The sequence below is a fragment of the Pollachius pollachius genome (genome assembly GCF_949987615.1).
Source record: "Pollachius pollachius genome assembly, chromosome: 8".
In the NCBI taxonomy this organism is placed as follows: Eukaryota; Metazoa; Chordata; class Actinopteri; order Gadiformes; family Gadidae; genus Pollachius; species Pollachius pollachius.
In genome coordinates, this window is record NC_136941.1 from 17,477,676 (window position 1) to 17,491,009 (window position 13,334).

The following is a 13,334-nucleotide window of genomic DNA, read 5'->3' on the forward strand; positions in this document are numbered from 1 at the left end:
CTGTCATCGAGGACATGGGACCGTGAAAGTATGGCGGATGCTGAGGAGCCGTAAGTTTCAATGGACAAACAACGTTGATTAAGCATATCTTTATTCTGACATATGACCAAAAAACCAATCACATGTCCGACCTCTTTTATTCTCCTTTCAGGGAGACGAAAAGAAGGCGAATAGAGGACCTGACTGAGAAGTTAGTGACGAATGCTAAATCGAGGTCTCTAGCAGCAGGTTTGCGATGCACATTATGCAGCGTCTGCCGGGTCAGGCGATGTGAACACTGGCCATGATGTCCCAGGTTTAACCAGATAATATAGAGACCAATGAAACCGAAAAACAGTCGAGCATAATTATCATAATTCAGTATTTAAATACAATATAGCTAGCCTTGGAACCAGGTCAATCTGCGAGCTCATGTTTTATTTGTCTGGCAAATGCGTCTGGCCCCCATCCGTTCACACAGATTTCCATTCAACCGGGCCTGGGTCGGGCCAATCAACACCGTTTATCTAGTTTTGGGCGGGTTTGATATTACACTATTGATGTCTGTACGTACAGAGTTTCATAAACAAAGAAGATGGCTGCCTCCGATGTGTCACACGTTCCGTTTCTCTGATTGGTTGTCATTCTATCCAATAGTCCGGATGTATTTTGCTCTGCGACCGTCGATTTTCAATGTCCGATTTGCGTCGCGAAGGATATGAGCATGCGCTTTGCAGATTAAGCGGTGGCGTTAATTTGGGTAGCGACCACCCATCCCGATATTTGAATTTGGTAATCGAAGAACCCATATTGGATATCGAAAATAAACTGAAATGTCCCAGACTCATCACCAGACTGAGTCAGACTGTTATAAAGCAGGGTGCTTAATCGTCCTAGTTACTAGTTTGTTCGATTTAGATTTACATCAAATGCAATTAGGCAATTCCATAAAGTCGCTAATATAGTAATTCTAGATTTATTGGATGAATTACACACACATTTCATAGTGAGAAAAGCAGAGAGCATTTATTGCATTGGATCAACAGCCGAGAACAATGTCTTGGGTGTTGTGATGTGCTACCTGTGTAGAATGGCTGTTGATAGTGCACACAAGGACAGTGCTTGTGACTGGCATGGCCGATGGAGCCATGTGAGGAAGTTCCTGGAGAGACCTGGCCCATTTACCCATCCCGACTTTGAGCCAAGTACTGAGGTGACGAATACCTAAGATGTGCATAGTATACGCCCATACTAAGGGCTTTCTTACTGTTGGGTTCATTACCTGTGGTTTATATTTAAACTCTTCTACTTTGTTTCATTTAACCAAATGGCTCTTTAGGGTATGTCATGTATTAGTTTTTTTACACCCCGCCGCAGGGCCATTATCTTTGGTCAATTAGAGATGTTCCCATTTCATATTATTTTATATTTAACAGTTGATGATGAAGGTTGTTAATGGTGTCACATTAGCTACTTTCACGTGGTTGCATTTCACACATGAATGTTACATTTCTACACTATTCCAAAATGAAAGCTTTTCATCTAGTTAGGATTGCCTTCTTTCTGGTGATGGTGATAATTTTGGTGGTAAAAAAGCTACAGTGATTGAACAATACAGACTTGAGATAGAGCCTTTTAATTTATGAAATGGTGTATGTTGATCAATGTTTTTAAATTATAATGACACATTTTTCAGTCATTACAGTTTCTGTTGGATACGTGCAAGATTTTGGTCATCGGAGCTGGTGGACTTGGATGTGAACTTCTTAAAAATCTGGTAGGAATTTTACATAATACACTTATGAATACTCTACTGTATACACTAATGAATACTCTACTGTATACACTAATGAATACTCTACTGTATACACTAATGAATACTCTACTGTATACACTAATGAATTTTCTACTGTGTACATTAATGAATACTCTACTTTATACACTAATGAATACTCTACTGTATACACTAATGAATTATCTACTGTATACATTAATGAATACTCTACTGTATACACCAGCGGTAATCGTTGCGCGGCTCCTCTATTTGCGGCTCGCATGGCAGTAAAAATATACTGTTATATGATCATGCAGTGAATACAGATATTTAAAAAAATATCAGAACAAGCAGATATATAACATAAAACCTGTTAAAAAAAACTAATGTGGCTGCTCTCTTACAAACAATTAATTAAAAAATAAATCAACTGCGGCATTACATGGTGGAAATATAGCCTAGACTAGAAAATATATTTAAACTTGCTCCCTGACTGGCAGCAGGGTTGCCAGATTGGTGGGTTTCCTGCATAACAAGAGAGAATGTGCTCTTGGATGGACTTATTCTTATTAACTTATTCAATAGCTTCCATATTATGTGACCCAGTGTAAAAGATACCAAATTTTCTTCCAGGGGAGCATGCCCCCGATCCCCCCTAAGGACTGGGTTCCCTCCACAGTTTCATAAAAGTCTGTGGGAAACACCGCTTCAGGGATGACATATTAATAAGCAGGCATACTTATGTGTGACTGGATTCATAGGTTTTGATACTTTGCGGTAAAAATGGCTCTCCTGTTGACTTTGTCCTGTCAGTGCGGCTCTCCTGAAAAAAATAGTGAATACCACTGGTATACACTTATGAATACTCTACTGAATACACTTACACTGTGCTTGATTTAGGCGTTGTCTGGGTTTCGCCTCATCCACGTCGTTGACATGGACACTATTGATCTCTCAAACCTCAACAGGCAGTTTCTTTTCAGGTACAATTATCTTTTACAACGTGAATTAACCTCAGAACATATTTGTCTAAATAAAATTAAAACATACGTCACTAAAGCGGTAGAAAGTCATCATATGTAAACAGTGTTAATTTCCTGCTAAGTGGTTTTGTTCACGTCATTGGTTCAGGCCCAAAGACATTGGACGGCCAAAGGCGGATGTGGCCGCTGACTTCATCAACCATAGAGTCCCAGGATGCAAAGTCGTGCCGTATCCTTTAACAACTCCAGCATGTTTGACACGAACGACAGATACGTGATGTGTGTCCGTCAATGCCGTGACGATCATCTACCATTGTTCTTAACAACGTGCAGACATTTCAACAAAATTCAAGATTTCGACACGTCGTTTTATAAACGTAGGTGAATGTCTATTCCAAGATTACTTTTGTGTCTACCAATGCAAAAAATGGAAAACTGACTTTTGAAGCGTCTTACTTCTTGATTCCATCCATTCCTAGAGTTCCACATCATCGTCTGTGGGCTGGATTCCATCATTGCCAGGCGTTGGATGAACGGGATGCTGGTACGGATGGCTCTGCTATGATTTTGGTGTTGTCTGCATGTCTAAAGTACATGCATAGGTCAAGTAGAACCTTCCATTAACCTGCTGTGCATGTCGGCCTAGATCTCCATCCTGATATACGAAGACGGGGTTCTGGATCCCAGCTCTATCATCCCGCTCATTGACGGCGGCACCGAAGGCTTCAAGGGCAACGCCCGTGTCATCCTGCCGGGCATGACTGCATGCATCGACTGTACCCTGGAGCTGTACCCTCCACAGGTACCGCTCGCTCACACCACGGCCTCATCGTAACTACCTATACCGCCAATCGTTGGGTGTCCACGTTTTTACTGTATACGTTTATCAAAATCCTATCTTTGTCTTTTTCCCAGAAATACTAAATGCACAATCTGAAATGCTTCTGGGTCTGTTTCTGTTTTACCCTCCTCAGATAAATTTCCCCATGTGCACTATTGCCTCGATGCCGCGGCTGCCGGAGCACTGCGTTGAGTATGGCAGGATGATTCAGTGGCCTAAAGAGAAGCCCTTTGGAGGTGAGGAATTATACAGTATACTAGGGTTATATATCAAAGCATGACATACCTGCATGCATAAATACCGGCAAACCTGCTGTTTCTTTTTGTTACAGATAACACGTTAGATGGTGATAACCCAGAGCACATCCAGTGGGTGTTTGAGAGAGCAGAGGAGCGAGCCGCCCAGTTCAGCATCACAGGAGTGACCTACAGACTAACACAGGGTGAGAACCACCTCCCACACTAGTCTACTCCGGCTCGCCTTTTAGAGCCGTTGGTTTATGCTGAGAAGCTATTGTACATCAGTCCACTGCTGCACAATGTAATGTCATGATCAAAAATATTTGTTGAACACATTTTGAAAATAACAAATGCAGATGAAGATGAGAAGGTCAATGAGATGAGAAGCCCCTTAATTAGAAGCGTCAACTAAGGACAAACACAAGTGTCGCTCATAACACAACTTATAAGTCTGCTCATCTTTTGTACCCGGGCAAGGTTAGTAAACTAAACTCCCCTTGCCGTAGTGCATAAAAGCAGCAAACCCCTTATAATGTTATGAGCAACACCTGTGTTTTTCCAAAACTGACACATCTTTGAAAAGGGTCTTGTAACATTCTTGGTTGCAAGACTCAGCGTATAGGGCTTTTTAGACCAATGTCCAAGGTGGGGATGTTAACACCGGTTGATTGCAGAAGTTGAGCATAGTGATACAGAGCACAACGTGTCACCTGACTCAAGCCATGGGAGGCTGAGCCATCTGAAACACCCCCCAGGTTGATTGGGTCACAATTAGTTGCATTTTTTTATATTCATTTCTTAGCCGAGTGAGCCATTGCAAATTGCGTAAAATTTGTCTGTAGTCTTTAAAGCGTCTTTTAGGGATGCACCGGTCAACCAGCCAGCAATCCGAACTGGACGGTTTCTGCTCCTAAAACGAGATCTGTGACCCACCAATCAACTTGAAAATGTGCAGATCCCGTCTGAAAAACTGTTGTGCTCAACACCAATCAAGACAAAAAAAGACGTGGTATCATTCTGTTCAGTCACTGAGACAATTAATGCTTCAAACCTCTTCCTGCATTGAACAATATTCCTCTTGAAATTGCCCTGACTCTCAAGTCAGTAGGCTAAACTTAACAGACATATAGCCCGTTTCATTGATCTAGTTATGGGATGCAATAACCAGCCTGCATCTGGCTGGAGAACGGGCCTCACTCCCTGTGAGTTCTATGTAAAAATTAGTTGTACCACACTTGCCTTCATTCACACTTTCCCATGTTTGTTCCAAATATGGAAGTGTCTGTAAAGACAAGGCGGTCCCCCGCTAATCCCTCTCTGCTTTATGTGAAACTAACTGGCTACTGCATGGTTTAATGGAGGATGAAAGACAGAGATTCAAAAAATAATTCTGTCTCTAAGCGTGATAACCAAAGTGTTGCCCAGCGAAACACATTGCACCAACGTGTCAACTTAATTAAGACAACGTGACGCAAAATTAGGCTTTCTGGAAACCTAGACATTAACACGGCATTGTCGGCTGTAGCTGATTCCCTGTGCTGAGCTCAGGGGTTTGGCAGTAGACTTAGCCATGCGCTCCGTTCACGGGCACGGACCTCACCGAGAGTCATGTGTTGAGCGAAAACAGATCCATTCGAAGTTCTGCCATTGGCAGCCAAAAATGTTTCCAACTGAAACTTTATACATTCTTTCTTGCATAAAATGGTCTTGACTATCTTCCTTAAATAGTACTCTGTTTAAATAGGGTCTCTGTGGTAGAACTTGAATGGTGCATCCTGTCATTTTATACTTTAGCAATGAGTCTAATATTCTTAGCTAGCTGGTCCCTCCATGATGTTAGTGTCTAGAGTTGGTACAGCGCTCCTTGCTTTCGGATGCCACTAATAGTTTGGGCAATATGAAGCATAACTCCTCTTGTGCCCCAGGCGTGGTGAAGCGGATCATCCCTGCCGTGGCCTCCACCAACGCTGTCATCGCTGGTATGGCAGCCTGCATCATCACATTACTCACCTCTGCCCTTCTCTGTCTACAATCTGATGACTAGAGTGGATTAAACGTAGGGGGAAGTAACTCCTCTTTTTTAATTGTTGTTTTTTTCTAGCTGCCTGTGCCACAGAAGTGTTTAAAATTGCATCAAGGTCTGTACAACCGTTACTTATGATTATTCATTTTTACTTCTCGCCACAAACGTCAGTATTCAATATTTGATTGTGTTCATTTCATTTTTGCAGCGCATATATTCCTTTGAATAATTACCTGGTCTTCAACGATGTGGACGGCTTGTACTCCTACACATTTGAGGCTGAGCGGAAGGTTTGTTGAAATATAACAAGTATCACACTGTGTTGAGCGAGAGCGCACTGCTGCAGCTTATTTCCTCCTGATTGTCTGCTTTTGTCGACTCATAGACAGGTTAAATGACCTTTAGGCTGAAGCTGATGTTAATTCCTTAATATGATGCGTTTCCAAGTAAAACATGACCTTCCATATGCAGACTGTGAGTGGATCATGCAGAAGTGACACGGCGCCTTAGCCAGCTGTGAGCTACAGCCCAATGCAGGGTTCACATGAGGGAAGGGAAATGTCAGGCCTGCCAGCTAGGTCATAGTCTCGTCCTCACCGTTCAAACTTCTCTGTCGAAAGTTAAACTGACTGTATGAACTTCACTTTTCTGTTTTGGCGTACTTGATACATGAAGGAATTTTCCTTCCTGGTTGTGATTGGCAGGACAACTGCTCAGCCTGCAGCCAGGTGCCTCAAGACCTTCAGTTTCCACCCTCCGCAAAACTACAGGAAGTGCTGGAGTATCTGACGGAGAGTTCCTCCTTGTGAGTCTCCCCGTCCGACAGAGGAACTGATGTTCTTGAGCTAATATGATTTAAAAAAAAAAAAAAAGTTAGGTTCAAACCATGATTTTGTTTCTCCAGACAAATGAAGTCCCCAGCCATCACCACGACCCTTGAAGGGAAAAACAAGACGTTATATTTACAGGTAATGTTACAAACATGTTCCTGAAAAAAACAGTGGCTTGTACATAACAATGTGTCAAGATTTGTTTTCTAAATCAACAACCAAAAAAGATTCACTACCAACATAGAAACGTTCTCATGCTCCTATGCTCCCAATATGGCAGCGGTCAGTGCGATGTGACGTTGCGACAGTTAACCAGCCCTTCACATATTTAAATGGAGAACCAGAAGTGTCACATGCTCTTTTATCTTCCCTCAGTCTGTCAAATCCATTGAGGAGCGGACGCGGCCCAATCTCTGCAAAACCCTGAAAGGTAAACAGAGCTGTCGTTGTTCATCCTCGACCTACCGGAGCACGGCGTAACTCCCACACACTGACGGCCATGTTTGTCTCTCTTCACAGAGCTGGGACTGTCGGACGGGCAGGAGTTAGCGGTGGCGGACGTCACGACTCCTCAAACGGTTCTTTTCAAGCTCAATTTCACCCCCTGAACGTTTAGAGCAACTCGGTGTCGACGCAAGAGCCGCCACGCACCCGACCATCAGGGACCCTGGGGCTGGTTCTCATGAACAACGGTGTCCACGGTCCTTTCTCCAATGCACTGATCTGGTTCGCAGGATCCCAACGGACATCCTAGAAAACATAAGTCGAACAAGTCACTTTGTTGATAATATTCTGTAGGGTTTTTATATATTCTCTTGTCTTGTGTTGTCTCACACAAACATGCTTTTGCGCAAGGTCAATTAAATAAGATGTAATGAGTGTACATGCATTAAGATGTAATAAAAAACAATGGCAAATGTCAAATGACCTTCACCAGATATTGCCTGCTTATTATCAACATATTATTAAACTATTGATGCTATACTTCACTTTAAACAACTTATTTATAACAGCATTTTCTTTTCTGATATGGTCGTAGGTACATGCTACTTGACTGAATATACAGAGGTAAGACCACCACCAGGTGATCACTAATATGAAACACCAGTTTTTTTTGTTAATAATACCTCATAACAAGAAATCTGCTATTTAAATTATGTAAAGCCTGCCCATAAAACATCTGTTAATTTTTTTCTGTAGTAAGCACAGTGTTTGAGCATTTAGAAGGTTTAAACGTTGTAAACCAGTGTGATTTGAGAAACAAAATAAGCCCAACATTACAAACACAGATATATAGCACAAGGTAAACCCATTTTGAAATGGAAGAGCAAAAACACACAATTAGGTAATGTCAGCGGTTGTGAACGTATATAGCCCCACCACCTCACCCGTCTGTTCACTGCGTGATACCCGGATAAAACGGACGCCCCCGTGCCAAATACGCACGTAAGCTTCTTAAATATAATGAAAGTGGCCGCATAGTCTATGAAACAGATGGTTTCTTCCTTGATTAAGTTTCTCTCAATGATGAGATGAGGAAGCTGCTAAATCAGAGGGATTGTGCTGTAATCACAGATCAACAGTGTTTCATACACACCACCACTATATAATGATCCCGCTGACCGGGGTGGACATATACGCTTTTATATCTAAACGTTTTGTTTTGTTTTTTGTATGTAACTCATGTGTGCGTACTTGGATTACTACTTCACTTCCGTCGTCTCAAGTCTCCGTCCGCGGTTCACACACACACACACACACACACACACACACACACACACACACACACACACACACACACACACACACACACACACACACACACACACACGCACGCACACACAGACGCCAGACACGCGAGCACACAACCACACACACACACGAAGAACTTCTAAGACCACCTGCTGGGCTGCACCTCGTCATGTTGTGTATGGAGTGATAACAGGATGTCACACAACTTGAACACGGCGGTACTTTTATTAACTGCATCCATCGGACCAGAGGAGGTATGTGTTGGAAGTGATTTGTATCCTAGTTGACGCATATGCTGATGGCTAAAAAAATATCCGCTTGAGCCAAGAAAGGACTTCTAACTTATGTGGGCTAGTTGCTCTATTCGGTGCTGTTCAAAATTGTGCTTTAATGTATGTTACTAATTATGAATAGGCCAACGTCATTAACAGTGATTTGTATGCCTTTTTTTCACAAAAATACGAGTTTCTTGTTTTGTGCAATGTCAAAGAGTGAATTGCTTTACTGTACAAAATCCAATTTTAAGCTTATCAAATAATCAATGCAATGCAATAACTATAGTTTGTGTTAGGCCAACCCTGTGATAAAACAGACGCTGATCATTTCATTGACCCTGATTTATGATTAAGTTCAATATTCCTCTTTGGAGAGATCTTATCTTTCATTCAATCCAGTTTATCATTAACTTTACAATACATACAGATAACTTTGAGAATACAATATTGCATTCAAAGGACAGGTCTACTTGCTTTAAAAATTAACTATACCTTCCTGTATATGTATTTATGTATGTGTCTGGCAGGCACAATGAAGCTTGACTCCACGTTAACAGAGCTGTTCAACGGGGTCCTGCTGGCTCTCTGTCTGCTGAGCCTCTGCGGAGAGGCAGTGTCCAGTGGCAACCAGGGCCTCCGAGGACCCACCGGTAGGTCCACACCACACAGCTCCCAGAGGGACCTATTACAGCTCCTGGTCATCATAGTACTGGTCCCTGTAGGAGATGGGTGGTAAAAGATGGGTGGTAGGTGTGGTAGCGCTGGAGACAGCAGGTGGAGACACCTGTCTGAACTGTTCCCCCAGGAGATTTGCGTTGTAGTAATGCTATATGTATATACAGGGGCGTAGGAATGAGTTTAACATTGGGGGGGGGGACACATAGCGGAAACCTGACAGATCCGTTAATGGTTTGAACAGAAATATCATAAATGTCATAAATTAACTACACTGAAAAAATTCACAAATATATTTTATTCTACTAAAAAAATACATTTGTAAATGTAAAGGAAAACACATTTTGAATGGCAGTAATGAACTGATAAATATCAAATAAATTCTTTAATTGCACGCTCAATCATCCAGTTTTTTAGAATAAGACGCGGTGACAAGACGCTGTGTTGCGCTTTCAAAATAAAATAAAATATTTTTCTCCCCCGGTATAATTTTTAGGTGGGACAGATGCGCCTGTCTCCAATATTGGAGGGGACACGTCCCCTCCGTCCCCCCTGGTTCCTACGCCCTTGTGTATATATGTTATTTTAAAGACATTTATAAACCACCATCAGCTGATCGTTTTCTGATTCGTGTTTGTTTTTTAATACCTGTTATGATTGTATCCTCTATCAAATATTCAACACACGTTGTTTAGCATTACATTTCCAAAGGTCCAACAGCTGCTTGAGTAGGCTGTCCCTCAGCACCGTTTCAGAGTAGAGTAGACCGACTGCGTATCATACGTAGGCTGGGCTTCTCTCTTCAACCACATGGGGGCGGTGTGGCTCCATAACAACAACTCAAAATCGAACCCGCCTAATTCTGAAAAAAACAGAAGTCTAACATCTTGGAAGATGTGGTTGGAAATGGACAATAGCCAATGCATCACAGCTGTATGATCCCTGACTATGATGTTGCTAATGATCAGGGTGATACTGATGATGATGATCTTGATGATGATGATGATGATGATGATGATGATGAATCTTGCCAGGGTCCGAAATTCACTTTCAGAGCCGGTCAAAATTAACCGGGACAAGCAATTCCTTAAATCTGTAACCCCGAATTCTTTAACCTGCTGAGTGGTCAAATCTATCGGCCATTAGCTGGGGGTCAGGTGATCATTCCAGGCCCTCGTCATTATCCCCCCCCCTCCAACATGGCGGCAGGGCGGGCAGAGGGGAGGACGAGGATGGAGCAGAGGACAGGGACCTGTGAAGTGGTGGCGGCCCACCGCTGCTGCAACCGGAGACAGATAGAGGAGCGCTCTCAGACGGTCAAGTGCTCCTGCTTCCCGGGACAAGTGGCCGGCACCACCAGAGCCTCGCCCTCTTGTGTTGAAGGTAACTCGACCAACGAGACCGACTCCTCCGCCAGCACGGCCGCCGAGGCTGCTTCTGTGATGATGATCTGAGGAGCAGCTTGAAACTGTATTTTTCTTATTTTAGGGGGGCAGGGACATGGGTTATTCATTGACCGTCATGCTAAAGGCATCTAGAGGTCACAGATGTGTGTGTGTGTGTGTGTGTGTGTGTGTGTGTGTGTGTGTGTGTGTGTGTGTGTGTGTGTGTGTGTGTCTAGTGGGGTAGGGGACAAGGGGGGGAGGCTGTCAAATGACCAGCCAGTAGTTTGAAGATATGATTGAAATGTTGGTATTGATTTTGGATTAATCTTTAAATACATGTACAAAAAAAACGTGTGTTGGTGCCTGCATGTTTGTGTGTGTGTGTTCCTGCGTGTGTGTATGTGTATGTGCGTGCTTGGGCCTCAGCCTCCATTGTGCAGCAGAAGTGGTGGTGTAGGATGGAGCCGTGTCTGGCGGATGAGGAGTGTCGGGTTCTCCCCGACCTCACCGGCTGGTCCTGCATCTCCGGGAACAAAGTGAAGACCACCAAGGTAAGGGGCCGTCTGGGGCCCACTGTCCAATGATGACATTAATAATAAAAATCATAATTATAAGGTGCCTTTCAATAAAGCCAAGGCACTGGACCATCACACCTCAGTCAAGACATGGAAACAGAGGGCCACCAAAAGACAAACACACTGGCGCCTGTCCATAAGAGTTGTATTCATAATGTCCATTTATTTGACATAGAGTGTTTTACTGTACTGCCCCGGGACTGCAAATGTCACTAGCCGTCACCGCTCCCTCTGACACATTTACAGGACGGTTTTACTGAGTGCCGTCCCTGTCAAACACAAATTATGCAATAAAGACAACAAATAGATAAATATATATATTTATGAATATACGGTATATTTGAAAAATATAAGAACAGTAAAAGAAAATAATTATATATAGATATGTCAAACATATATATGTGTATAATATATTCATATATAACTCGACTACCACACACATATATATATATATATATATATCTATATGTATGTCAAGGCCTAAGGACCGATAATTTGAGGCGACAGTATAAATATCGCCTAATGTTTAACGCACTTAGCATACAGTGCAAAACAAGATAGGGCCGACACCAAAAGCTCCTCTTAGTAAGCCCTTTGATGTTCAGAAGATTCCCCCCAATCTGCCGTAATCACCGTTCCCAGCTCCCACTGGCAGAGTACGAGCCCTGCTGCTCTTCAGCAAGGCACAGTGGGCTCAGCAGAGCCTAATTCTGTAATCTGCTGAATGATAGGGCCAAGAGGAACAACATGAATGAAGATGTTTCTCAAAATGTAAACCAACCTACTGCAGAGTACTGAAAATCGGTGCAATCATTGTCATTGAATTTGACAGCAGGGGCGATAAATTACGGTATTCTTTGTTTTTTAGCCTCCAAATGCGATTAAAGGAGAAAGTCACGCGTCAGCATTTGTTCTTTTTTTGCGAGCGTGGAATGTGATCTTTGAGCGCTAGCTGGCAATATCCTGTGGGGTCGGTCAGCAACAGTGACGGACTAGATTGTATTACCATCAGAATAGAACAGTGGATTGTTTTGAGTGTTTATTGATATGATGTGACTTAAAATCTTAGGTTCAGGGTTAAATCTATCTATCTACCTATACATGAATGAACGCAATCGCATAGATTTTAGGGGGATGCAGTGAAGGAAGCTGAAAAATCAAGCATTTGTTATCATGAAAGAAGTGCTTTTACGCTACTCATAGACGCAACAATGCCTCTGACAGTGGCATTGGCAGGTCTTTTTTCTTTAGAACAGTTTTTTTTACTCCCCAAACACAAAATTCTCTTACCAAAAGACAAAGAACAATAGAGGACACAGGAGAAAATCTTGCCTATATGTGTGTAGACTCAGTAAGGAAAATATATATTTCATACAGGAGAATAAATATTTGAAAGTGATACAGAATGCCTGAGAGCCTGCATGTTGTGTTTCCTTTACATAAATAAAAACATCTCCAGCATAAAATAATAAATGAATGCAGAAATGGCACAAATTGGTGCCAAAAAAATTCAGCAGAATGCACTTAATGAAGTGTTTGATGTTCAAAGTGTGTGCCCCCAAATATATATATACTCCACTGAATGTATATGTTCAACAAATGTGTCGCTCAAAAACAGATATATCCCTGTTTATGAAACTCAAAGTTCTTCTCTTCCTTTTCCAGGTGGCACGGTAGGGAGACGGGTCTCAGCTTCTACTCTTCTGCAAGTCAGCTTCTACTCTTCTGCAAGTCAGCCTCAACTCCCTGCCGTCGTCTCAACAAACTACAACCAGACTGTACCCAACAGGGAGCCCCCACCCGACACCCCCGTCAGGAACACAAGCTCCTCTCAACAAGGCCTCCAGGACGGATCTAAAACTGCCGATCCGCCCGGATCGATCAGCCCCCCCCCCCCCCCGGGGGACGTGTACCTGGTCACTACCACCACCACTCCGCCCTCCTCTTCGGTTTCCTTTTACATTCTTTCGGTGTGTTTCTGTATCGTTGTTATGAAGCTGCCG

At 42.8% G+C, this 13,334-nt stretch overlaps 2 protein-coding genes across 4 annotated transcripts; both read left to right on the top strand.

The window, feature by feature from the left end:
• Positions 1–22: 22 nt before the first annotated feature.
• On the top strand, positions 23–7,593 carry LOC307079348 (NEDD8-activating enzyme E1 catalytic subunit-like). 3 transcript variants are annotated; one of them, XM_079741611.1, is made up of 18 exons: positions 23–50; positions 152–190; positions 1,069–1,192; positions 1,676–1,756; positions 2,654–2,736; positions 2,885–2,965; positions 3,070–3,113; positions 3,216–3,280; positions 3,383–3,538; positions 3,711–3,813; positions 3,909–4,019; positions 5,742–5,795; positions 5,918–5,954; positions 6,048–6,129; positions 6,544–6,644; positions 6,744–6,807; positions 7,045–7,099; positions 7,189–7,593. In XM_079741611.1, the coding sequence occupies exons 1-18, from the start codon at positions 31–33 to the stop codon at positions 7,275–7,277; spliced, it is 1,389 nt and encodes a 462-aa protein (XP_079597737.1). In that variant the 5' UTR covers positions 23–30; the 3' UTR covers positions 7,278–7,593. The 3 variants fall into 3 exon arrangements, with proteins under 3 accessions (XP_079597737.1, XP_079597738.1, XP_079597739.1); XM_079741613.1 differs by having other exon boundaries at positions 33–50; positions 152–228; XM_079741612.1 differs by lacking the exon at positions 152–190.
• A 1,635-nt stretch (positions 7,594–9,228) lies between these two features.
• On the top strand, positions 9,229–13,008 carry LOC307079870 (chemokine-like protein TAFA-2; the record flags this gene model as incomplete). The annotated part of the gene is made up of 4 exons (XM_079742374.1): positions 9,229–9,346; positions 10,581–10,754; positions 11,183–11,307; positions 12,997–13,008. 4 exons carry the CDS (start codon positions 9,229–9,231, stop codon positions 13,006–13,008), a joined length of 429 nt encoding a protein of 142 aa, XP_079598500.1.
• Between the last annotated feature and the right edge of the window lie 326 nt (positions 13,009–13,334).